The sequence below is a fragment of the Platichthys flesus genome, chromosome 16 (assembly GCF_949316205.1).
Source record: "Platichthys flesus chromosome 16, fPlaFle2.1, whole genome shotgun sequence".
NCBI classification, from domain to species: Eukaryota; Metazoa; Chordata; class Actinopteri; order Pleuronectiformes; family Pleuronectidae; genus Platichthys; species Platichthys flesus.
The window spans coordinates 12,050,254-12,077,754 of record NC_084960.1 but is presented as its reverse complement, the minus strand read 5'-3'; the positions used below and the strand labels follow the sequence as shown (position 1 = coordinate 12,077,754).

At 39.8% G+C, this 27,501-nt stretch overlaps 3 protein-coding genes across 5 annotated transcripts; 1 reads left to right on the top strand and 2 right to left on the bottom strand.

Moving 5' to 3' along the window:
- Positions 1-391: 391 nt before the first annotated feature.
- ubfd1 (ubiquitin family domain containing 1) lies at positions 392-5,396 on the bottom strand. Its single transcript, XM_062408701.1, has 7 exons — positions 5,148-5,396; positions 2,862-3,134; positions 2,549-2,757; positions 2,399-2,464; positions 2,200-2,305; positions 2,021-2,103; positions 392-816 (listed from the first exon to the last, which is right to left on the bottom strand). The coding sequence occupies exons 1-7, from the start codon at positions 5,161-5,163 to the stop codon at positions 706-708; spliced, it is 864 nt and encodes a 287-aa protein (XP_062264685.1). The 5' UTR covers positions 5,164-5,396; the 3' UTR covers positions 392-705.
- A 1,525-nt stretch (positions 5,397-6,921) lies between these two features.
- On the top strand, positions 6,922-17,657 carry LOC133971251 (UNC93-like protein MFSD11). Its single transcript, XM_062408534.1, has 13 exons — positions 6,922-7,384; positions 7,989-8,044; positions 8,319-8,426; positions 8,507-8,586; positions 9,759-9,855; positions 12,406-12,464; positions 12,641-12,785; positions 13,764-13,813; positions 15,051-15,116; positions 15,208-15,333; positions 15,419-15,593; positions 15,697-15,832; positions 16,899-17,657. The coding sequence occupies exons 1-13, from the start codon at positions 7,295-7,297 to the stop codon at positions 17,049-17,051; spliced, it is 1,341 nt and encodes a 446-aa protein (XP_062264518.1). The 5' UTR covers positions 6,922-7,294; the 3' UTR covers positions 17,052-17,657.
- Positions 17,658-20,365: 2,708 nt separating this feature from the next.
- Positions 20,366-25,811, bottom strand: kdm8 (lysine (K)-specific demethylase 8). Of its 3 annotated transcripts, none has more exons than XM_062408909.1 (8): positions 25,627-25,811; positions 23,778-24,250; positions 22,658-22,830; positions 21,996-22,128; positions 21,823-21,873; positions 20,860-21,009; positions 20,660-20,752; positions 20,366-20,574 (listed from the first exon to the last, which is right to left on the bottom strand). In XM_062408909.1, exons 1-8 carry the CDS (start codon positions 25,703-25,705, stop codon positions 20,410-20,412), a joined length of 1,317 nt encoding a protein of 438 aa, XP_062264893.1. In that variant the 5' UTR covers positions 25,706-25,811; the 3' UTR covers positions 20,366-20,409. The 3 variants fall into 3 exon arrangements, with proteins under 3 accessions (XP_062264893.1, XP_062264895.1, XP_062264894.1); XM_062408911.1 differs by having other exon boundaries at positions 23,784-24,250; XM_062408910.1 differs by having other exon boundaries at positions 25,633-25,811.
- Positions 25,812-27,501: the final 1,690 nt, after the last annotated feature.

Below are 27,501 nucleotides of genomic sequence, written 5' to 3'. Positions count from 1 at the left end.
CATGGATGACTTGAAATATTGGAAATAAGACATGCTGATATTATAAATAAATACTGATATTGTGACTTAAAATAAAAGGCCTGTTTCAGTCATGCTCTATTATACCAATAATAATTGAGCCTTCAAGGATAGTTCTGACTGGTACATTTATTTTTCAGCAGGAAAATGACCTAAAAACATTAAACTAAAACTAAAGAACAGTTTTACGGGCTAAGCCCAGACTTCAGTTTAATCATAAATTAAATTGAATTACTATTCACTAAAAAGTCTTTGAGCAGTTTACTGCATTGTTATGATGTGCAAAACTTTGGTTCCACACAAAATGGATCAAAGATGTCGACAAGGCTTCAACACTGAACACAGACAGAACAAACAACAATGTCCAGCTGACTTCATTTTATTAAATAAGTTTTATTTCTTTAAGAACAACTGAAGAAAAGTGTTAGCAATTTCTGTACAACGGTTTCATTGTTTTCCCTTGGATTTGCTTCAAACCTCAAATGATCAACAGGGCTGAGAAATGTTACGCTGCCACATAGTGCACTTTTAACCTAAAAAGAATATGATTAGTCCACAGGCATCCGTCCGTTTCCTTTGAATATATTCCGAGAAGTAAGCTTCACTATTGACTCCAGTTTCATTTGCCACTGGCTCCTCCTCTTCCTCCTCTCAATCCCAGTTCATCATTGTCAAAAAAGAGGCACATTAGAAATACTGCCATTTTCCAAGGACTGTGTCTTTGATTGCATCAACAAACTGAACAGGCACCCAGTAGACCCAATATTGAGACGCTTCTGTCGGACCCAACTGAAAAGCCTATGGAGGAAGAGGGAGAAAAAGACAAACACATATCAAGGTACAAATTCAAAAAGCCAACAAAAATAAAGCTAAACAAAGAGGTTTTATAGATAAATCCTAAAATGGGACATCTGATTGTTAAAAATACATGTACATTGCCTCCCATGAGATTTTCCAATGAAAAAGACAATTTCCTTTCCATTATATCACAGCCCATTTAACATCCCGGCAGCCATTCAGCAATGCAGCGGCTGACTTTCACTTTCACTCATACTCCGGTTCACTCGAGGTGGATCACTGATACCAGGGAATAAAAGCTTCCTGCCCAGTGACATTTTAAATCATCCTTATCTACTCCTCATACGTTTCCCGCTCCTTTGTGATGCAGGAACAGGCCATAAGCGAGTGGCCGACATCATGTTTCACTTCTGAGCCAAAACTATCAAAACAGTGATCGGTGTCCTTGTGAATACGCTGTTCTGCATCAGGATGTGACATTGCTGCACGATTGACATTGATCAAGTTCAGTAAAGCGGCTAAACGCCCCCTCACATTTGCATTGGCTCCACTTCCATGTTGAGTGGTTGAGCTTGGATAATGAATAATGAATAATTTGTTTTTGCCTAAATGCTTAAACTCACAGCATTCTTAGATCACTTACATGCCTTATAGTTATTTTCTCATAAACTGCCATTCACACGGATGTAAAATGTAAACAATACCAGTTTCTTTTATACAGTTTAAAAAAACTTCAGTTATTCAAAGTGATTTAAGCATCAACTCAGCATTCTCTTAACTTCATAATCTTTATACAAACGCATCAAAACAAATCTTAATAATAAACTGCTGCTACTTCTCTCAATATTTCTACTGTGGGCTCCAAATTGAAAGCTGCTGTTTTCCTCTAACATTGAGGAAGAGAAGTGCCTTTACACATAAAGGTTAATCTAGAGAAGGCACTGACATTTCCCGCTCCGCTGCAGAGGCCCATAACAGCAAATGATGACCCTGTCACTCTGATGTACAAATACTGCAGTGACTTCAGTGAACCAGCACTGTTTACTTACACGGAACACCCCTTAGATATGAGCCAAATAAATTGAACTTATTTTTTATAAATTTCTACATTTTAAGAGTTAACTTTCTAGCTTGGTTAAGTGGAGTGATCCATATCCACAACTATCAGTATTTGATTTTTTCTTATTTTATATACAACACTTACCATCATGTGATAGTCCTCATGGCCTTCAATGGGTTCAGTCACTACGTTTTTAATGGAGCCCATTGGGACCTTCTCCGTTCGCTCTGTGGGGGAAAATACACACAAACAATTAGGGCATTTGGTATCATCAGCATCTCTTGTGTTAGAGGGAGTGAAGCAAACTGAGTACAGCTTCTCACCCTTTGTTCCAAGCCACAACTGATCCTGCTCCAGTTTAAACGTGAGTCGAACTTTTCCCCCGGACTTGTTGAACATTCCGGATAAAGGCACTGTTGGTAATCGTTCCTGTTGGCGGGGCAGAGCAGTTACTCACCGTGGCTGGTTAAACATGTTTAACATACAGTGGATCTGTGACAACAGCATTGCATCTTCTCTCACCTTTGTTCCTTTAATAGCTGCCATTATGTCATCTGGTTTACCTTTGTCCAAGACTTTCCTGTGTTGCTGAGATAAAAAGGGCAGATTTTAAAAATCACAAAACCCCCATAAATATTTTACTTTACTCTGCAGCAATGTCATTAATCCTACCTTTTGCCTGCATAGAGGCTCTTTCTTGTTTTCTTCCGCTTTGACTTCCTCCTGAATGACCTCTTTGGGTGTAGTCACGGCTAATACATCGGTCATCGTCGATCCTACCACCATTATTTTTGCCCCATTTGTAATCTTTATTTCACGTAGCGTCTTGTCCTCGGGGAGCAATCCTTTGTACATCACCTTCTGCATTGCCGGGGTAAGACCTGAAATGAAGAAGGTGAACACTCATTAAGCTTTGTGGCTCACACACACACACACACACCACCCTAACATTGAGTCTGTACTAAACTACCAGGCGGGCTCTTACCGGTGAGTGAATGGATCCTCTCTTTTAGTTTGGCTCCTGTGCTATCAATAGGAATTTTCAGATCATATTTATTTTTGTTCCAAATAATCTTCAAGTCCACCTTCTCCCGGTCATCGTCCGCGTCGTCCCCATTGCTAATACTAGAGTCCTGAGTTGTGGCGTCTCCTGTATCCGAGTGAGACGTAGTTCCCGCTTCACTTTTTTCAGCATCTTCAGTCGGTGGTTCAGCTTCTTTTGGCTGTGCCTCAGTCTCCATTATGACTTCTTCACTTCCTGGAAGAACAAGAAAAAAACAAAACGATTTAGACTATTACCAGAGATTCTTTCAAAATTCAGATGCAATATGTAGCTAATTAAACAAATCATGAAAGATGACATTACCTACACTAATATACAAAAAAAGAGGACTTATGAAACAAAACAACACGTTTAGGTCAAATTAGCAAATGAAAAAGGCATATAATTTTCACAATAGTGATTCAATTTGTCCAATGTTAAGGCAGTCGTAACTAAATTTTTCAGAAGTAAGGTGTTTCAGGCCCTTCAACTGTATTCATTCATTTAAGATTTTTAGAGGATAAACGTTTTAAAATCTTTCAAAATTGTGCAGCCTTTATTTTTACTTTGGTGGTTATGTTGGTGAATAATACGTTTGCTTTGTATAAAAGCCTCTTTTTTTAATGCTTTGATGCTTCAATCATCTTTTTTTATGACTGCAATACTAGTTATGCATTGTCAATACTACAATACTAGTTATGCATTGTCAATACTACAATACTAGTGATGCATTGTCAGTACTACAATACTAGTTATGCATTGTCAGTACTACAATACTAGTTATGCATTATCCCATATTTTGCCAGTGAGCGGCTTAGAAAGTGGAGACTGCAGGAAAGGGAATTAAGTGTCATGATGTCACACCTCCACTAACATCATGAGGAATTGAGTGTGGCCACGGTTTAGACAGTTGTAACTAAAATGATTATGAGCAAGGTGTGTCAGGTAAAATTAGCTGTATCATAAAAAGTCATATCATTTATCTGTAATTTTTAACAACCTTCAGTTAGTCATTTATTTTAGACTTCAGACAATATTCATACCATTTTGAAATGTACAGAATTTAGACATTTGTTTAATATGCATTTCCCCAATTCCTTCTCAGAGCAGGCAACTTTAAAGGGGAAAGAAAACGACAGTAAAAAGTATGAAGTGTGTAATTCCACTAACATCATGAGTATTATACGAACTTTTACAATATTAAACTATATCTTTTAGGGCAAATGAGCAAAACAAATAAAAATCATATGATGACTCAAATAAAAGTGTCAGGACCTGGCTGAGGAACAAACTTTCCTAAAATAAAAGCACCTACATCACAGTCACTCACATTATCTGGCAGTAACAAACCTTCGGTTACTCATTGATTTTAGACTTTGTGATATACGCTATTTTAAAATCAAGTCTCGAGCCTTTTTACGTTAAGTTGGTTTTGAATGAGCAGTTTGTTCACATTTCTAGTGTCTCTTTTCTGATTACTACGAATATAAATATTTATTCCATATGCATTAACTCATACCTTCACACAAAGTACACAAACACAACTTCGGTAAAGAGTATGAAGTGTGTCATGGAGTCTATTTTGGCTTTGATCACCCCCCTGCCGTCCTCCCCTCTCTCTATCTCTCTCTCTCGGTCTTTCTAGCATTTTCCATCGCTCATTTCTTTTGTCATCTATTGACATTTATTTTCACTTCAATGTCGCACGATGAGGCCAAATCAGAGCTAGCATCGTCTCAACCAAACCCCCGTGTGATTCTCGTTGGTAAACAAGAACACGCAGTTGTTTCGGGCTCAGGGAAACACGAGTGGCCTTAGTGGGCACACAACTGCACCGAAGTGGCAGCGTTAACTCCAACAGCACACGTTAGTACTCCGTCGTTACCATTCATAACCCGACCACGTTTAACGAGAGCCGTGACAGCCGAGGTTAAACAATGCAGACGCGTCATCGAGTAAATGTCAACATTATAACCCCAGTCCTCCACAGAGCCACCTGGGGTTTGACTGCTGTTAGCCACCGTGGACGTTAGCTAGCTACACACACACACACTGGTGAACATTTGAGAGAAAAACGCGTAGCGCGAGAAACCTAAATTCAAGTTACACAGGTTCGATAGCGGCGCACAACAACATGCTGGCGAGAGGCACGAGCCGTGCCATTAACAGTGACATAGCAGAGCAAGGAGACGTGAAGGGAAAACGCTGCTGAAGCTGCTCGATACCCACCATCCTGCGTCGCCATGATGATTGTGTACAATCTGTTGTAGGCTGTGGCAAAGAGAGTGTAGAGAGCAGGATGACATCCGATACCGGGCGACGAAACTCCACCGGGGCAGAAGTCGTGTTGGAGGAAAACGCGTATTTAGGGGGAAATAAAAGATACGAGCAGAAGTCAGTGGTTGTTTTAAAGTGACAATACGAACACAGCTTTACTCGCCACCGCGTTAAAACATTCGTAGTTTCACTTAGCCGGCGGAACGCAACGATAGAAAGACAACGCGCATGCGCTGCTGATACACAACTGCAAATAAAGTTGTTTTATGATATATATTGGTTTAATTTACGATGAAATTAATATAATCTAAACACAGCTGTTCCATAGGTTTATAAGAAGGCGAGTATTGGCAGTAGAGTCGTTACAAATACGAGCAGCATAATGTAGCCACAGACGATATTTATCTTAGCAAATGCGGAAGTGAGGGGTAGTGAGTGCTCTCGCTTCTCCGCGCTTCTTTGTTGTTGTGGCAGTGTCGAGAGGTGGCACGTAACTCAGCTGCTATTGGACAAGCTCTTCTTCTTCTTTTATTAAGGTGACGTCTGGGATTGAAAAGGTAGCCAAGTCGCCAACTACAGGATATTTATTTATTGAACTCACCTCCCCAGGCCTTCACACCAACTCAATAAAGCCTGTTATCTCACTGCAGATCTGGTACAAATCCCTCTATTACTGTCAAATGCTGTTTACCTGAAGGTTCAGCTTTAAAAGGGTCCAGTGTGTAAGGTTTAGGTGACAGGGATCTATTGACAGAAATTGAATATACAATTACCCAAGGGATATTTTCACTAGTGTGTGATCATCTAAATTGTTTTCTTTACCATATTCAAATACTTTGCATTTACAACGGGAGTGAGTCCTTTTTTTTGGCCATGATTTTTTTCGAGTAGAACAAAGTCAACCTCTTTTGGGTTTTTATGACAACTGAAGGCTGCCACAGGCTCACTTTCCTGTTTGGAAGAGGAAGGTGAGGTGAGAGGTATTCAGCTGTAACATGCAACTTCACCACTAGATGTCACTGAATTCTACACACTGAACCTTTAACAGTAGGCTACTGTTTCACTCACCCAGTTTCAATACAAACTCACTCTTGAGGTCGTATTAAATGCCTCAAACTGAGATGGACTTGCTTTACATATTTCCTGTTTCATGATCATTGTGGTCATCTGCATTTCTCATTTTCTTACCACATTATATAGTCACGACATAATAATGATAATAATAATAATAATGATATTAAGAAGCTATATTTACAAGTATTCAACCCTCACAGTCATTACGCATATATTTCTTTCTTATTATGTTTTTGTACGTAGAAGTCTTATTTAATTATTGTATATTTATTTTGAAAATACACAGGTTATTCTATTCGGTATCGTATTGCTTGAAATATAGAATTATTATTATTAACATTATTGTTGTTCTGGTTGTCTTTTATAACTTCTTTACTTCCTTTTAAGTTGTTTACATGATGATACTTATATAACTGGTGTGACAATAAACATCTTGAATCAGAGAATGTGGTGCAGTGGGAACCTAAAGTAGCATGAAAAGAATAACCCTCATATTTGTACTTGAGTACAAGTACTCATATTCATTCCACTACTGCTTAATTCTGCACAATGACACTAGAAGACACTCAAAACTCTTCCCTCCTCGTTGGAGAATATTCCCCCTGGTTTCCTCTGGAAGGCAGCAAAGCTAAATGAGTGCGAACGAGAGAAAGAAGAGGAAGAGGAGATATGATCAGGGGATGGATGTTGACGAAAGCAATGACGAAGAAGTGAAAAAAAAGGAAGACTGCTGAGGAAAGTACTTTTAATTTAAGTCACAAGTTGTCATGAGAGGGTCGGTTGGTTTTTCAGGAGGGAAGTGCGCCCTTGTCTCGGTGGTGCGTTCACTGTCCTGCAGATCAACAGTTCGTGCAGCGGCTCTTCAGGCGCGGCTCAGTTAAAATGGATTTACCGGAGTTTCTAACCGTATCTCCGTATGGGAGTCTGTGTTAGATCTGCGGTTCGTACGACTCGACAGCACAACGTTACCAGAGGCTGTAAACACACCACACCACTTGTGTTCCTGTTCGAGGCTGAATCACACCATGGCAGACACAAGGACTTTCAACGTTGTGATCCTGGGTGTGGGATTCCTGTTCATTTTCACCGCCTTCACCACTTGTGGGAATATTGAAGTAAGTTGAATCAATAAAAATAAAACCACTTATAACTCTCGGTTTTGACTTGTTTTAAACTTCCTGCACAGATGTTTGGTCTTATTTTCATCACGTGGTTGCTCTCTGACCCTGAGGAGATAATTTATTGCTTTAGTGCATGTCTTACATTTCCTATTTTTATTACGCAGATGTGTAATTACAGCATGTTTCCACAACTGTGTGAGTAGGCTTCCTGCACGTACATGCAAAATTATATTCTTATGTATTTCAATGCTTCATAGTCCCTGCATTTTATTTTTTGTGTATTGTTTATACCTTATTTATCCCAGAAATAAATTATAATTCATTATTATAAAGTCTAGTTCTAATGCGTTTATTACTTGAACTTTTCTGGGCTCAGTTATTAATCCCAACAGGAGATACATTATGGGCAGAAGGAAGCTGGTCAATCAGAGCTTGTGTCATGTGCATCTCGTGTCTCTAATTTGCTTCAATGGCCAGTGAAATTATCAAATCAGATGGATGACTGTGGGACATAATTTTGAGGTATTTATCCGTTTGTCTAACCCTGTCTTTTACGCAACATGTTTTCTTTCTTTTCTTTTTTTTTCTTCACTTTTAGCAAACAGTAGTGAAAAGCCTGGAGAATGGCACTTTCACTGGGAGTGGTTACCACAGGTAGGTCAGGCAGGATCACATCCTCCGCTCAGCATGGGATTTTTATAATAAACCAGTATCTTTTTAAAGTAAACCTGCAGTAATGTTTGTTTTTATATTTTATTTGTTATCTCATTTTAGATGTTTTTTCATATCAATAGCAGCCTTTGATTTGAAATTATGTCTCTGAGGTTTTGTGTTCTTGTTTTTTTTTTGTCCTGGTGGCTGTTTTGAACGGTGCTATAGGAATAACGTTATTATTAGTGTTAACATTTCCTTTGTGCTTCCTTTACAGTCTTGGAATCATCTATGGCATCTTCTCCTTCTCAAATTTACTTGCACCAGCAGTTGTTACAGTATTAGGACCAAAGATTTCCATGTTTATCAGTGGCCTTCTCTACAGGTAAACATTGTCATGCAGGATGCTGACATAGATGATGGCTGAAACATGTCTCTCATGACCGTTCCTCATGTTCTGTCTAGTGGGTACATCGCTGTGTTCATCATCCCGTCAACATGGTCCTTTTACTTCACTTCTGTACTCATTGGCATAGGAGCAGCATGTAAGTACCTCTCCCATAGCACGTCCTGCAACGTATGATCAAATATCAAATTATTTTGATAATAAGATACTTTAGGAAATTATCCTCATTAAAGCTATGGCATACATTGGAAAAGCATGTATGTATCCTAGAAGGAAGGGGAAATGTTGAGGACTTCAATTGTTTTTGTACTTGTACTTGTTTATTCCCATATTTCTATTACAACAGCAAACTGTTGCAAGTTACATTCATCATTAAGAAAACTTTCTTCTCCATTACTTTCCCCTGTATTATGACACAGTGAGTTGAATCCTGGTTTATAATGTCAATTAATGCATTTTATTTTTATTATCATTAGTCTACTTAATCTTTTTTTACCAGTGTACCTGATTTTTTTAACTAATGAACATCTAATGATTATCCTCAGCAACAATTAAACTGTCGGTAATTTTCTTTATTAGTCGTTTTGCTCATCAAATGCTACAGAAAAAAATGCTTACTCTTCATACGTATACGTAGCCCAAGGTGAAGATCAAAATCCGAAGATGACGAAGAAAAGCATCTAATTCTCTCGTTCGAGAAGCTGACACCAGATCATTGTGCAATTTTACTTGAAACATGGAAGAAAAACAATATCAATTATATAAATTGTTGTATATTTTCTCATGGAATAATTGGCTTATTGTTTCATCAGTTTATTCAAATACCAGATTTGATTACATTACATTTACAGGATACAGTGTGTTCAAAATAGGTCAAAGCACTGAGGCAGATGAATACATCCGCTCAGCAATAACGCGTACAGAGATTATGATAACTGGGAGGTGATGATGAGTATAAACAGTATGTCCCAAATTAGACCTCAAATAGGTTCAGAGCTGTGCGTGTAAATACTGTGCAGCACCTTGAGCTCGCTCTAAGATATAAATGAAAATAAAGAGAAAGCGGCTCTTTGCTGAGAGGTTAGCTGAAATAAAATGAAGAGAAATGATTTGTAGCTGGTTTTTAATGCAGCCTGAAATTGCTGCACTGCGTTGAATTCCAAACTTGTGCCTGGGCCACAGTGCGGTTAGATGCTTTTCTTACCAACACAGAAAGATAATTTTTCACATCATGTGGGCAATTAACTGACCGGGTACATTTTTTTCTCTCTCCTGAAATGACCGCTCTCCCTCCCGTTTCCCCCCTGGCAGTGCTGTGGACGGCTCAAGGACACTTTCTCGTGGAAAACTCAGAAGCCTCCACCATCAACAGGAACACTGGGATGTTCTGGGCTCTGTTACAGTGCAGGTAGGCTTCTACTGACTCGAATGTTAAATTCAGGTCTCTGTCTATTCAGTGTTGACTGACTGCATAACGGATAGAGCTGGGCAATAAAACAGTATAAATAATATATCATTTTAATCAATAGGAATATCGCAAAAGGGCTATATATCAATATGTTGCGTATGCATTCTGCAAGAAGTGAGGGGGTATAACAAATAATTTATCAAAAAGATAAAAAATAGAGTTAAAAATCACAGCCTTTACCCTGGAGCATAAATTTAATTTAAGGGAAATATGTGACGTTTGTCAGGATACTCATCGATAGATAGAAATACAAATGTTTATCTTATACTTAGACCTAACACATGTCCGTTACCTGCCAAACCATTCACAGGCACTCTAACACATACCAAGCATATTCAACAATCAGTGTTCATTCACTCACACAAAAACAAACCCACCCACACACACACACACACACACACACATGCACACACACACGCACACACACAGGAGTTAGGGACAGCCAGGGTAACCAACCTAAAATGACAGAAACCATCTTTGAGAAAAATTTATTCTGCATTTAGTTCGCTCCATGTCCCATCCACTAACATGCAGGAGGTAGGATATATGATCTATACTGCAGCCAGCGGCCCCCTCCCCTTTTGGGGAGATGCCATGTCGTCCATCTTTAAACAGTCTGATGACACTGACTCATTGTTTGAAGGACACCAATAGAATGCATATGATTTGAAAAGGTTATTTTACACACACTGCATACTTAGATTATGCTGTATGTGATTATCTAGAATAATTTATCTTTAACCCAGTGAAGGAAGGAAATCTTTCTTTTGTTTGAGAACCTTAAAATCATCAATTAACTGCTTAATAACTAGCTATATTATATCATCCTTTAATTCCTGCATTCACTTCACCAACAGGTTTCATCACCATGTTTTTCATATTTGATCAAAGCTGTCACTAAACTGCAGACGTCTAAATCTTGTCCTCTTTTTATATTCTATCTGATAGTATATTACTGTGAGCTTTATTTAAAAAATGTATGTATAAATCATGTCACATATTGTCATTTGTTTGTGTGTCATTAGTTTCTCTGCAAAATATATAAAAATAACAAGCCAAAGCTGCTGAGACCGGAGCGTTGTGCAGGAGTTTGGGCCTTTTCATCTCTTTTGTTTGGCCCGCTTCTCTTGCACAGTAGCTTGGACATCTAATTTGTATTTGCTAAAATATGCAAATTGAATTAGTATAATAATTACTTTGGCTGTCACCTGTGCCAAAGCTCACAACAGGGTAATGCTAATCTGAGTCTGCAGTGGTGATCCCTGCCACAGTAAACTTATGAATCAATTCTTCACAGCCTTCACACACACACACACACACACACACACACACACACACACACACACACACACACACACACACACACACACACACACACACACACACACACACACACACACACACACACACACACACACACACACACACAAACACACACACACACAGAGTGCAGCCAGTCTTATCTTCATGAATAACCCCTGTTATCCCTCATTGAGGCTTGGGACAGAATAATTGCACACAATTTTAAGCCCCCCAGAGATTTGACACCAGTAAAACTCGCTGTCCATAACAAACAGCACCAAGGTTGTTCTAATTAAATGTTAGGGTGATTAACTGAAATTAAAAATCCCAGAAATCAACTCCGTGATGACGACGAACACTTGTGGGACGATACCTCTCTTCCCCGAAGGTCCACATGTGGCGACTGCACCAACAAAATACAAATTTGTATTATAGTGGGGGTTGAAAATTGTCTTAAAGCGCTTCATAATACTTTTCTGCGAGATGGATGAGAGGATGGTGGATTGTGTTTCTTATCAGGTGAAAGCTATGTGTTTCCAAAATGTCACCCGGACAGACTAACTGTCAGCTAAATACATTTTAGCTGAGGTGAGGCGGTAGTTGGTTCGTTCTGGTCAACAACAGTTGGCAAAACAATCTCAGCTCAAGGGCCATCTAGTTGTCATTCGGGATTTTAAGTCATATGACTCGAATGATCTTCCTCCTTAAACCTGCACTTACTGATGCTTTTGACCATTTGAGGGCAGCAGAATCAAGCCATAAACACAATGTAGATTACCTTACAAGTTAATATTACAAATTTGATAAAGAGCATTTGCTTATTTACACATCCTGCAGTTACACAGCAACATGACCACATGACAACGTGAGAGACATGAGAAAGAACCTAAACTATAAAGCTGTAGGGCGCTTAGCTAAATAATCTGCTACTACTTTATAAAACTCATCTGTAATTTCATGACATCAAGTCTTTCCACTGATAAAGATCATGTAATATGATTAAGAAAACTGTTAAACATCTACTAAATTCACAATGAATGGAAATTGAATTGAAGACATTTCATTGACTTAGCTGAAAAGTCCCCAAACTGGAGATACAAGGTTTGAACCCAGCAGTAGATTTTCATTTGAATTCCTGTCATATCCATCATGTACATATTTGACTCATCAGTATTTTCTCTTTTGCAGCATGTTGTTTGGGAATCTTTACATTTACTTTGACTGGAATGGAAGAGCAGAGATATCAGGTAGGATTATCTCTGAGTGGGTCCTGTCACCACCATTATAGAAAAATGTAGGAAGACGATGAAAACATCAAGAGCATTACAGAGCACGACAAATTGGCTATTCTGAATGGGCTCAGGCTCTGAGTATATGTGGTGCACTTAAGTTAAAGTGGTTGATTATAATTTTCTTCTCTCAGACAGCAGCAGGAAAAACATCTTCCTGTCCCTGCTGGTCACCTCTATACTCGGCACGCTCAGCTTCCTGGTGTTGAGGAGGAGCCATCACGAAGAGGAGACTCTCTCTGAAGAGGAAGGGCGCCTGCTGCTTTCGACACACGCGATGTAAATCCTTACGATAATTGCACCTCTCTCCCCGTAATCAGACTATATAAAAGTGTCTGAGGCGACGACTGGAAGGACACAGTGAAAGTGAAGTACACTGTGATTTATACCACATGGTCAAATTTATTACAGTGAGCAAGGCAACGGAAGTTAATAATTTACTTCACCATGTTAACCTTTAACCAAACCACCCACGAAATTGATATTTGATCGAATAACCCAGCTTGAGTCGTATGAGGGTTTCCATCGTGACTTATCGCCTCAGCTCTGCAGGAGTGCTTGTCCTTCACACGAAATGACAATGACCATTTTCCCACAGATCATTGCAATTTTGACGAGTCTAATCATAGGCCTTTTTGGAGTGGTGTGCAATCACGCAGATTTTGGACGGCCCGGGAACGAGACTTCCCCTTTTCAGAGTGACAGCGGTTAAAAACCACAGCCACTTCAGACGCAGCCCTCCATGCTATTTCAGACCTTTTAAATCATAGAAAAGAGGTTTGACTCAAATTACAGAAATAACTAAAATATTGTATAAAAATATGGATGGCGTCAAAATCCAGTGATGTTCATGAAAAATGAGGGAAAAGAAGATGCAACATTATGATTAGACTGAAATTTTGTCAGCCTCATTATTTCAGAGAAACATAATTCAGCCCTTTTCTCTCTCTTATGGTAGCAGCTTGTTTAGACCCTATTCTGAGTATCTACTCGATCCAGGTATTTGCTTTCTGTCTTGCAGCATAACAAGGAATCCTATAGGGAGCAATTTTTTATCTTTGGAAGTGCTGTTCTGCTCTCTGTTGGGATGTTTTCTGAGGAAGTCCTGTCAACTCTTTGCAGCTTAAGTTTCTGAGATTTGTAAATCGCTTCACTTGGGGTTCACTCAAAGGACGTTACATCATTGTTTGTGTGAGTAGACTATTTCGGTAGAGGGCGAAACACATTTTATAACACATTTCATCTTCTGTGGTTTAGGTATAAGCACAGAGCCAGCAGTGCCATGCAAGATGCCAAGTCAGAATTCAGTAAGTTTTTACATTAAATATTTGTGTTCCACGTGATCCACACTACATGGAGTTCTTCAAAGCAGGTCTTCATTATGTGGTGTGTTCATCTCCGTCTTGTAATGTTAAAGAAAGTGAAAAATAACATAGATCTGCACCAAAATTCAACGTTGGCTCGAGACCTACCCCTCGACACAATTTCATGGTTTTTGCATCATCCTGCAAACTAACAAACAACACTGACCTCCTTAGCAGAGGCGATTCAACCAAGCTTATTGATAAAAATAGCACTTAAACATATATGAGGAAAAAATGTGTTTGTCATGTACTATGACTTTTCCATGTTGGTCCATGTCACATCCACAAACATGGAGGAGGCAGGATTTCTGACCTTTACTGCAACCAGCCACCAGAGGGCTCACAAGAGGTTTGGTCACTCCTCTGGAGCTGTCCTGTCATCCACACTCTATATGCAGACTATGGTGGCTATAGAGTAATTAAAACAATGACAGGTTAATTCATTAGAGTGCATCATATGGGGACCACAAACATCTGTACGAAGTCGCCTAACCTTCAGTTTGGCTCAAAATGCACATTCAGTCGAAGAGGTACTTTTTCTCTTGCTGTGTATATATTTATATATGTTTTAACAGCTGATATAAAATCTACTGAGAAAGTGCAGAGGTGTGTTATATTGTCGGTCTTCCTCGGTTACTTGGCGTACTGCAGGCAACCTCCAGTTCTCCGTTTCACTGCTGTTGGTCTGACACTAGCAGGCAGTCACAGGCAGCTTTGTTTTTGTTCGAGCGAAAATTGCTTTCATGTTGATAAGAATCTTTCGAGCATTACAACCGAGTACACAGAAAAAACTGCCTGGGCGAGAGTTTTTATTTCAGATTATATCTGTGTTTGTCAAGTAGAAACTCTGCTGCACTTGCACCTGCTGTCAGTGCAGCAGAGATGCATGCTGATTTATGTCGAGAAAGGGCATCCCGGCATAAACAAAGAAACCTGGAGGGATTTCTTCTTTTGAAATCTGAATTTCCCTGTAACAGCACGAGTAAATCTCTCTCTTGGGTGTTTCTACCATAAATGTGGCTTTTTGGCTGATTGAGATGGAATATTTCACGGATTGTGGTTGCTATAAACTTTAATTGTCAAAATGTGGCCTTGACAGCTGCATTTTTATCTGAGCTCAATAGATCTAAATATCATCTTTAGCAATTCAAATCATCCTTTTGTGTCCACTCCTGTTTAGAAACAATTCTGCAACTTCTGAAGACCAAAACTATACTGCTCCTAAGTCCCTGCATGGCATACAGCGGTGAGTACAAATGGAGGATGCATTTCCTGTGGTGAGTATTTTAGCCTCCGGTGAAGGCTCGCGGCTACAGCCTGCCCTCTTTGTTCTCCAGGCCTCGAGCTATCTTTCTACAGTGGCGTGTACGGGACATGTATTGGAGCAACCACACAGTTTGGACTTGCAGCGAAAGGCTTGATTGGGATCTCTGGGATCGTGGTGGGCATCGGAGAAATAGTGGGTAAGTTTACGCTCCTCTGTTAAACTTTGATTCACAGTCACAGAACGTCTGCCGGGCTCACGTCGTCTTTTGGCTCTCTCCTCAGGTGGAGGCTTGTTCGGTTTGCTGTGTAAGAACAACCGCTTCAGACGGACCTCTGTGGTGTTTCTGGCAATGGTCGTCCACTTTGTCGCTTTCTATTTGATCTTCCTCAACATCCCAGATGACGCCCCCGTCGTCTTTAAGACCACGACCCAAAAGAACCCATATCTAACACCGAGGTAGCAAATTTATCTGATCATTTAATGATGAAAATGTATGAACAACAAAGACGCCTGTCACACGTCTCTTCTGTTTGAATAAGATCTACTTTTTCTCTCACAGTGTGTCCATTGCCCTGCTGTGCAGCTTCTTGCTCGGACTTGGGGACAGTTGTTTCAACACGCAGCTCTACAGCATACTAGGCTGTGTTTATGCTGAACAAAGCACGCCTGCTTTCGCTATCTTCAAATTCATCCAGGTAATCCCGATTTCCCAATTTACCGACGTTGTTAGCAGTGACGAGCAAAGCCGGGTTAAATGTTGTCTTGTCAGGTGTGAAATAAATTCACCTGAAGCACCATTAAAAAGGAAAGACAAGACCCCTGTACGCCTCTTAATCTCTCCCGCTGTCTTTGCAGCCAAATTGGCCTTCAACCAGAAAAAAACCCTTGAAATTGCAGTTTTTTTAATATTAAAAACAAATACTTAAATAATACGCATGTTACCAGTTGTGCCACAACGAATGAATTGTTTGAATGTTGACATTAAAAAAAAACCACTTAGCTAATTATCAATGCTGTTAGATTTATGCTTGAATGTATGTATTTTTTACAGTGTGCGTCACTTTTATGAGAGGATAAAAAATAGTCATTGGCTTGAAATAAAGATGGAAGATGGGTGTCTATTTGCCCCTTCTGTACAAAATTTAAAAAAAAAATGTAAGATTTGTCATCTTGCAATTTTTATGTTTCACTTTTGAGGAGCCTCATATCCAAAAGTTGGCAAATAGGTGTTACGCTTTAACGTTACTGAAGTCCAAACTTTTTAAAAAGCAAACAGCAGGACACAAGCCACAATTTAAACTGTTATCATGGCATCCGGAACACTATGTGTCGACTCTAATCCTAAAGTGGAAACCTTTAACTCCTCCAAATAAGATGTTATCAGTAATACGCTATTCATTAATAGATTTAGTCCATTCCTCAGATTTTTGGTGTCGTTTATTGTGTTGTAAATCCTTAATAAAAAGACACTACCCATAAAAGATTCTTAATATAGAATGTATTCTTCATACAAAAGCCCCTTTGAACAAAGCTCGACAGACCTGCTAGTTCCGGATGAACAGCTGCGATTGGACAATTGCTGTTCAGGAGAGGCTTTTAGTGAATGGTCAGCCGACAGTAAATGCACCAGTGGGATCTGTTAGTTTGACAAAGAAGTGCGAGCGCTACTTCCTCCTGTTAAAGGGCGTCATGCTTGTTCAGCCATGTTAGAGGAAAAACTGTCTGTTAAACAACTAAATAAAATCTCCTCTCCCTCGACAGTCGGTTTTCGCAGCCGTGGCGTTTTTCTACAGCGGCTACGTCCTCCTGATGTGGCAGCTCCTGCTGATGGTCATCCTGGGCTTCGCCGGAACGCTCAGCTTCTTCGTGGTGGAGCGGATGCAGAACATCTCCTTAGACTTGCAGGAATATTAGAAAAGAAGACATTCTTCGAAATCAACGTTTTAGACATCTTGGTTGGCGGGACTGAAGTCACCAGGAAAAAAAAAACAATCCTGCTTGTTTTATTTCAAGAGGTTATTTTAAAATCTCCTTTTACCCTAATGCACTGAGGATAAATATTCACACAAGAATATTTTAAAATGATGCCACAACTGAACCGATTTGCCTTAGGATAAGCTTTGAATAGTGCTGCATGGTTTTTGCACCTTGCAAATTTTCTCTCTTCATTTTTGACACTACATAGTGTATTCGCTAATTCACACAATTTTTCTACTGCACTTGATCTTACTGTAGGGTGGGTAAAATAACCACTCACGTACAGTATCTCTAATCTGCTTTCAGCTCAGGTCCGTTTTCAAATGCAGTGTCATTGCTGAGAATATTTATGCATTGGTTTATAGCTTGTCAGAATTGACAGATTGAATAAGAATTGATTATCTATATATATCTTTCCTGTCATTGTTTTCAGAAAATGTTAATTAACTAATGCCTGACAATCACTGTTCTCAAGGTTTTTTTTGTAAATGTTTGCATATTAATGTCAATGAATCTTTGATGAATAAAGTTTTATGCATTTTGCATTATTTTTTAATTTCCCTATCAACCACTCAAAGCGCTTTACGCCACAAGCCACAGACATGCATACAGCACTACTTTATTATATCAGCGGCAATTTGGGGTTTAGTATCTGGCCCAAGGCTTGTGTACTGGAGGAGCTGGGGATCAAACCACTGACCGTCTGGTTAGTGGACAGCCCGTGGTACCTCCTCAACCACAGTCGAACCTAATCACTGCATTATTAAGGGTACGGGTTTAGGTAAAATCCATGTGAAACAAGGCCACTGAAGGGATATATTTACAGCTCATACTCAGATCAGCCTGCAGCTCCAGAACAGATTCATCCAAGTTACTTTGAAAAGGCCCATTGTGATCTCACATCAGTTTGTGTTTCAGGATTGAGGAGGATTCCCCGTTTAAGTCACCTTAACTTGCAAAGTGTCTTTCCATGCACTCGCTTTATTGTATAAGACAACATATAATAAATCTACTGGATTAAATCCTGATTTAAAGTCAGGGGCCATTAATCAAAAGAGGAGCAGGAGGCGAGGGGCCAGATGGAAGGGAAAGGGTTACAGGCCCAGACGTCCCACATCACTTCACTGGTAATTAACTATTGATTACATTATAATGAGAGTAAGCAGTTTTGTGTGATCTTAAGTCAATTGTGCCACCTACTTGACAACAGCAGTGCACCGATAGGCCAAGTGAGGTACACGGCATTTACTCAGAATTAAAGTCTGATGTGGTTCATAATGGTTGAGCGATAACCTTGTAAGGGAAGTAACTAGGGCTCGGAGAAGTCTATTACCTGCACCCTGGCATGTATAATAAATCGGCTGTTGGTGAATCCATGTTGTTTCTCAGTTGTTCATTAGTGTGACTCAGCAGCAGTAGCGCTTCACTTAAATCTGTTGAGTTTAATCTATCGACAAGATCAGATGATCCTTTATTAGTTCCACCAGGGGTTATTAGCTGTGTAACAGCAGCAGAGAGGAACGTTTAACAACAGACATCGGCAAGATAATAATCAGTAAACAAACAATACAACTAAGAAAATGAAAAATATATAAATAAAATATAAATGGAGTTGACTTTATAGTGTGAACAGGATTCATTATTAAACTGAATCAATAATTCATTGTTTAGTATTTTCTTTGAGCGAATAATCAGAATAATCAACCACTAACAGGAAACAGTGATTCTGATTGAAGATAAGAATATATAAAATCATTGTGCCTTATGAAAGTGTGAAATAGTTTTTGATTTTTTTAAGTTGTTACTAATAATTGTCTCATTAAAACCGAACAATTTCAATGCTGCATTGTGTTTGTTTCTTATACAGTTCTCTCTTCAGTAAGTTAACCTTTAATCATGAGATCATGTGATGATCATTCCATTCAGAGGAGACAAAGAGAGGTTCATTAGCTGACTGGTTTATCTGATGTTACTTAACTCTTCATTTATAATTCGTTTGACTAATGTGGTACAACAAATTCTATTACCAAGATGGAAATGGATTCTACAAACACGGGAAACTGGAGAAAAGTGGGCAAATTGATTGTAGACACTTGATAGCTGACACACATGAGAGCGGTTCAGTCAACACATATAGTTTTTCCAGATCATATGAGGCCGCCATGACCTTTGACCTTCAACCAAAAAATTGGAATCAAGTCATCTTTAACTCAATGTGAACGTTTGTACCAATTTGAAATTCTTTCAAGGTGTTCTTGAGATATTCATAAGGATGGGATAAACGGGCAACCTGAGAACATAATGCCTTGCGCCTCCGCGGAAGCATAAAAATACACTTTCCTCTGGCATACAAAATTTTATTAGAAAAATGTTTGCAGAAAATAGCTGGAGTTTATTTCAACCACATTTTGGGGTTTTAATCTCTTGATTTCAAGTTTTTAAACACAAATTTTCAGAAGAAAAAACAAGAAATTGTAATGTTTTTTTATAAAAATAAAATGATTTCCCCGAATGGTTCTTTATCTCACATCTCCTCCCACCTCATGGATGTGATGAGCATGTTTAATTCAAATGGACCGACAGGAGTAAAGACTCGGGCTGAAATCAGAAATGAAAAAACTCTCAGTAGTCAGGTGTTGTGTTTTTGCTGCTCGACAACAATTGTAGTGTCAAGGTACTTAACCAACGAGACCATTTTAATTGAAGTCTCTCTGCACTCAGGGGATTAATACATTTAATTTATTAAGTCTCATTTGTGACCTGCTTGATTGCCACACTGTCAGTTTAACCAGAGATCCGTGTTTATAACCACATTTCTTTGTACCTGTAGCTCACTCGGTTATTAAATCTGCGGACTCGCCTCATTTCCATGAATTATGGAAATCATACAACTGAGGATATTTGTAGGAATGAGGTTGAGAGCACAATTAAATAAGCCAATTTGAAAAGAGAAACATATCCTATCAAATTAGATGACAGCCTTCTGTTAATTATATGCGAGATGAAATGAGCACAAACAGTTTTAACCGCTCATTTGTTGTTTTTTATCCCCGCTGTTGGCTTTCCACACAATAGATGTTGTTGCAGTCATCAGCGGCACAATTAAACTAATCATTCAGCAGAGTGTGTTCATTGTTCATGGATCAAAGGTTTGTGTGATCAGCGGTTGTCCTCACATTTATGAGAATTAGCTTTAGTTGAGAACTCCACACGGATTTCCATCCACCGCAGCAGGAAACAGCAGAATCGTATAAATAAACAATATATAATTTATTACGATCATGGAATCGGATATTCACGACCACCAGAAGCTGACGGAGAAGCTGAGCTCCAAGGAGCGGACGTAATGCCAGTGTTGGACAGGGATGAACAGCACGTCTCCGGGCCGCAGCACGCATTCCAGATATGGAGCTTTGGCAAATTCCGGGAACCGCTCCGTGTCTGGATTCTCCACCTCCACCTGCACCGAGAGGAGGCAGATATTGGAAATGCTGCATATATTTGCAAGCTCAACATGTTCTCTCTGTATGGACTGTCAATCCCACCTGACTTGTATTGCGAAGCAGCTGTGATTGATGAGGGTACAGCTTGTCCGTGTCCTCCGGGGAATACAGGCGAATGTATTTGCTCCCCACAACCTAATGTATATACAGAGGGAATCTCGAGTGGTAAAGAGACAGCACATCACGGAGCTGATCTTTGACATTGACTGGATTCATTACGCGGGCGGCGTCGTCGTCCTCACCTGAGCCAGGAAGTTCTGTTGCGGGTCTTGGTGAAGAGGAGACACTGTGCCTCCAGGTCCAAACCATGCGTTCACTGTAATGTTGTCTTCATCTTCCTCACCAAGACAGCAATAATCAGGGAGACGGATGTCTTCCTTCAGCTCTGGTATCTAAGGAAACAATAATGAAAACATAGTTCAATTACATCAGGGGCTCTGACTTCATATTATCTTGTTGGTTCTGAACATGAAGACATTTCCCAGAAATTGATTTTAAATGAAGTTCTTTTCTTTCCCTCAGTACTCTGCTCCATCCACTGGTATTGTGAAAAATGCCAGTTTAATATGTCCAAGAGGATGAGTTTTAATACACGAGTGAATTATAATAACTTTGCTGATTATCACAGTTATATTTCATTTTGGGAAGTAGCTCTAGTTTTGAAAGGCATTAAATAAATAAAGTTTATATTATTATCATGGTTATTGTACCTTCATCGGTCAGGATTTCAATTCGTCACATATTTGTTACAATAGTGTAGAGCCATAAGATATGTACTATGTGCATAAAACACCTACTGAGCTATTTATATAATAATAATAAAAATAATAAACAGTAAAATAAAAACATACTAATGACAAAAACTCAAAATAACCTGAGGCTGATTTCTGACAGCAGAGGACAACGTGTGATTCCTCCTCATTTTGCCTCATTCTAAGCTATCAAACTTTTATCTTGACAAGATGCCCTTTTGGTAAAGTTCAACCCAGACAATTTATTGACTTCTATGGTACAATTAGCACTAAATAGTCAATTCTGTTCAAAGCAATATGGTTGGACGATAAGAGCTGGAGAAAAATTCTGTTTCTAGCTGTTGTTATAGTGCTGGAAAATGAGAATAATCAATTAGTAAACTGACACAATTAATAGGTTGTTATTTTCACAGTCATTTTGTTTCATTTAAAAGTTAAATAATGAAAGTGCACCTGATCAAAAAGCTGGTGTTGAGCCAGATAACCCAAACCCGTCCCTCCATCCTGGGCGGGTCGGATCCACAGAGAAAAATAAATGAAAATATCCAGTTATAGATCACAATGCAGCATTTTACCTCTGTGCCTTCATGAATGCAAATGCAAGACTCTGATGATGATGCCCTTACTTTATTCATAATATATCGATCGATGAATTCATTGACCGTAATTAGAGTTTGGGACCATGCCTCGTCCGTGTACCTGGATCCCACCTCCACGGGAACGGTCCGACAGCCGGCCACGGACCTCAGGTATTCTATGCTTTGAAGGAGGAAGGAAATGAATGAGTGTACGTGAGGTGTCATAGAGAGAGGGAGGACAGCGACGGAGAGGCGGTCAGATCACAAGAGTCAGGAACGAGAGATGCAGTGGAAAAAAAAACCCACATGCTTGAACTCAGTGTATGTTTTTCTGCATCTCAAGATAACAACTGAAACTTACATTATTTGTCTCAGTGCTTCATATCAAACTGATTGTATGTTACATGTCGCCGAGCCCGAGACGCGATCAGATTTCTCCTCTCAGCTGGATTAGTGCACTCGTCAGTCCTCACGAGTGAGAATCAGTCTGATTACACAAGCAGAGCGGAGGACTACTGATGTGTATGCTAATGCTCACAGTGCAGATCCGAAGGTTATAGCCAGAATCTATCGTTTCTGTAAAGTGGCTTTATAAATCACAGATGTATCTTAAAATCATGTGACGCAACAACAGACAACAATATACCAACCCATATGTTTTGATTTTCAAAGCATGCAAAGAATCTGAAAGTGACATTAGGAGCTCAAACCTCCAGCGGTGTCCATTAAGTGCAGGCCAGTGGTCAATGATCCCTTCTAAAATCACTGGTTTGAGGGGCAGCAGCTGGTTTGTGTTGAAGCTCTCCAGCGACGGACACTTCACCCTGGGAATCGCAAACTCTGGTCTGATCACAGGAACATCTGGCCGCTCGAGCTTCAGTCTCTGTTCACGATATTTAAACAACAGGGGTTTGTCAATTCTTCAATTCAAAATGAAGCCGTTTTTCGAGGGAAATAACATAAATAAGAAAAACAAATGACTGTTAATTTTTCTGTAAAAGGAGGATGAAAATATTGTTGTTTATTGGACTAACTGGTTTAAGTGGCTGGTTCTCTAATACAAGGATATGCTTATTTTGTTGTGATAATAAACTCAATGTGCTTCTTTCTGATATTTACTTTTCACTAACTGAACGAGCAACGAAAGTGATTAAGCCAGAAAATTGGCAAATCTGAAGATAATGAAAGTAGTCGTTAGTTGCAGCATTATTCTCACGAGCAATTTGACGTCGATATTTTTTTGTTTTTTAACCGACAATTCTGCCAGCATTGCTCGAAAGTCTCCTTCTCAGTTTCGATTGCACCTGATCGAAGAGATCTGACCTCTGAGTGTTTGTCGCACTTTATCTGCAGAGACACGTGATGGAGAGCGACCAGATGAAGAGCAACAGGGGACATACAATTCCACAACTTCTGAAAGGCTTATTTTGAAATGTCATCGTTCAATGTTTGGTCAAGCCTTGAATCACCGAGAGAATAAAAAAAACATGTGTGGTTGCACACCTTAAAAAATGGCTCTATTAAAACATTAAAATGAGAACTACATTGCAAACTAGTTTAACATGGATAAGTGAAGGTTGACAAAAAGCTCAACTAAACCAGATAATGAGTGAAAACCTTTAATGATAAAGATTTTTCCTTCCTTTTATTTTTCTCACATGAGTTACTGAAAATATGCATTCGTAATTTATGTTTAGCCAAAAGGACCTAGAGGGAAATGATACTGCTCACACATCATAATACTTCGAAAGTAGTAAAGACCTTCAAATAAACACAAGTGACAAACTCCCTCATAGAATAATGTGTATTTTAACTATAAAGTCCACTGACCTTCACCTCAGCTGGTTCATCTTCTTCTTTCGACGACTTCCTGACCTCGTCCTGCAGAATCCCAACTAGAACCTGAAGTATGTTATCCAGGACGGCCGCACCCATGAGCAAACCCATGTCACAAGTCCGAACTGCCTGCAGGACCTCGTTCTCTGATGGCCCATCGCGGCACAGAGCGGCCACTTTGAACAGGCAGCCGTACGAATAAACACGCCTCCACTCTTTGTCCACGTGGCGCCACGTTCCCGTGTTGAGCTTCTCCCATGACACATCCAGAATGATCTGAGCCCAGAGTGAGAGACTGGTGCTCGCGGTGTCGCCGTACAGCTGCCGCCTGGAGCGCTTCAACACGTCCACCACGCTTGACTCCACCGTGCCACTGAACTGCAGAGGGAACTGTTCCTCATTAGGGGGCAGAGCAGCAGAGATTTTAGACGAGACTGTAGCCATCGATGAGGAGGTCTTCATGGAAGCTGTGGAACAGAGATTGTTGGACAAATTAAGATCATGTGCACTGTTTTTAAATTTCAATGTTCTAAAGGCAAAGACTAATTTGATAACTTGTTCTGTGCTCAGCAGTTAAGGGCTGCACCCATCTCGCAATGTGGCAATAACTTCTCACAATTTCTATCCCCATAAAAAGGACGGATGCACTTTCTTTCTTACAATTCAAATAAAACAGAGGCAAACCTGGAACATCCAGCATCCCCTGCCTGGAACTCTCCATCTCAAATTACTTGGGGTTTCACTCTCAATAAAGTGATTTAACGTTTGCGTGTCTGACTCTATCTACAGTAACATATGATGGAGTAACACACACACACACACACGGTCTGACAGCCTTGTCCCTGCTGTGAATACACCTCATTTCCAAATTGGCATCTACAGAAAACGCAGGTGAGAGCATCCTGAGCTTTGAGTGTGACACATGCACAATGGCGACGCTCGGTCACACGGTGGCTGTTAACTCCCAACTCTCCCTGCGTGTTTTGGTGCTTCTGTGTCGCTGCGTGTTGCCAAAATATGAGGCGGCCAAGCGCGTGAACCTGATTGATTTGAGTATATAAACACAGGCTGGTGTGAACTGAACAGAGTCAAACTGAATGGCTGCCTTTACACACGCCTGAGAATATCTTGAGTGTGTGTGTGTTAGTGTGTGTGTGTGTTTGTGTGTATGTGTGTGTGTGCAGCTACGTCCCAGAAGTGTTGCCATTGCAGCCACAGCAGCTGAAACATGTCGACTACGTTTGACACTTTATGTCAAAGAGTAATATTGTGTGAAATACGTTCAAACATGATCTATAAACATGTAATCCACTCTATGATCGTGTTTATTACCTAATCTCACAAGAAAATTGGCTCATGAACTTAAATTTAGAGTTTTAAAGTCAAAATGTAGGTTAAATTTTAATTCATGTGTGATTCAATTAATCATTAAACTGTAACTGGAGAATTGTGCACAAAAGATTAGTTATGAAAGGAAACTGTAGAATATTAAAATATTTCAAATAAAGCTATAATGGCTAAATGTGAAAAAAATAAATATAAATATAATGAATAAATGTACAAACTTTTAAATATAACAACTTCTTAAATCCAAATATGTTATATGCGCGTATGCAAATGAGATAAACTGGCGTCAAATTTGTCTTAATATAGAAACGCTGTTTACTTTATATTCAAGCAAATCACAAACTTTATCTTCACTTAAAAAAACAAACAGTTCAGCTCGAATCTACCTGATGATATCAGCGACGATCTTAAAGCGGAACAAACCCAAACACACGTGTGGAGATGTTCAACAAACTAGTAAACAAATAACAAGAGCGGCAAGTGCACTACTAATTACACTTACAGGAAGTCCAGGACACCGAGGCTTTTAAAACCCAGAGAGCTAAAGACAAATTAAAATATGATCTATGAGTCATTCATCTGTTATCGTGACGTTCTCACGGTTTAATTAAAACATGATCTATGAAACAATCAGAGACTGAGACCAGCGACAAGGCTGCTGCTGCTCCAACTACAACTCTGCCGGCGGTGCCACAGCAAAAACACACCGAGAGGAAACGAGAGCGTCGGAACACTCTAGTTCCCTTTTGGCGTTCAGGGCATCCAGGACAAATCTTTTTTTATCTTAATCTTATTTTTAAATACATAAACTCACTGGTTTTACAGTCTAAGAAATGTCGAGGCTGTCCGTTTGTCTGTGTTGATTTGTAGCTTTCATTTGTAGTCACTCTCTGGACCAGCAGAGGGCAGTACTCTGCTCGTGCCATAACCTGTGAAATAGGCATATTGGTACTTAATAATTACTTAATAGTAAGTAAGTAAATGTTTATTTATAAAGCACCATTCAAAACCAAAGTTTAGAAGGTACTGTATCAAACAACACAAACAATAGAAGATTAAAAACAACACAGATTCCAAACAAAAACAATGGAACCATCAGGACTAGACCACGTTAAAATATTTACGAAATAGGTGAGTTTCCAACATCCTCTTAAAACTGTTGAGGGGACCCTGCATTTTTTATAACTGAAGGAAGACGAATCCAGAGGAACATAAGACACAAGCACACACAGACACACACACACCCACACATACACTGCACAAACACCTGTTAGCCATGTGTTAGCCAGTTTCCCCACCGTGCGTACACCCTCCCACACTCTGCTCCTACACAGTCACATCTGTCCACCACCTCTACAGCCCCAAAAAATCAGCTTCTCTCTCCATCTCAGGACTTTTTCCTCTTTTATTTCATGCTATCGACCAACTGTTGGGAAGCTCAGCCAATCGGAAATAAAACACAGCTCATGTGACTGCAGGGCCGGATTTACGTACACAGGAAAACGTGTCATATTAATTATCTAAATCTGTGTGGACACAGGTGAGCACCGTCATTATGTGGCACCTTCCTCCATAATAAATGATGGCACATGTGTTACACAAACATTTGCTCCCCTGTCGTCTTTCCATCGCGCCTGCAGCTCAGAATTGTCTTTTATGTAAATACAGATATTCCTGGAGGACAGATTGATATGTATCTGCTCACGCGAGGCTGAAACAATAATTGGGTTTGTCTTTTTGATGTCACACGGAGATGTTTGAGTTTTTTCGTATTCAATTGCTCTTGCGAGGGAGTAGGGGTGCCTGAGCAAACATGATAGGAATCCTTCGACAGGGAAGTCTGGAAATCTATAAAACACGTGGCACTATAATCAAATGTCAAACACTCTATGAAATTCAAATAATCTCAGTGCAAACTGCGTAGCTGTCCCCTGTATGTAAAGCAGATGGAAACAAGAGGGAGACAGCATGCCTTCGCAGGAATCACAGGGGATTTTAAAAATGTTTCATGCATTTCTGTTCGCTCTCTCACTGTGTAAACAGCGGAATCCTTATGGCTCGATCTATTCTTCACTTACTCGCAGGGAGGTGTGAAATCCCCCCCCCCCCCCCCTTTAAACTCCTGCTATTGCTTTTGAAATACTGGGGCTTCAAGAAAACCATGAATTAGAAATATAGATGTAAAAGAAGAAAGTGAAAAGCGGTGCAGGCAAAACAGGGACCTGGCCGCAGCTGGTCAAACCCACTGTGTTCATTATTGTATGGGATGCTGTGGGAGAAATCCTCACACCAAGTTGTGAATGCTGTGTTTGTGCACCTCGGCTTGTGCGAGCCCTGGGGGTGATCCCTGCAGGAGAGGCCTATGTATTAT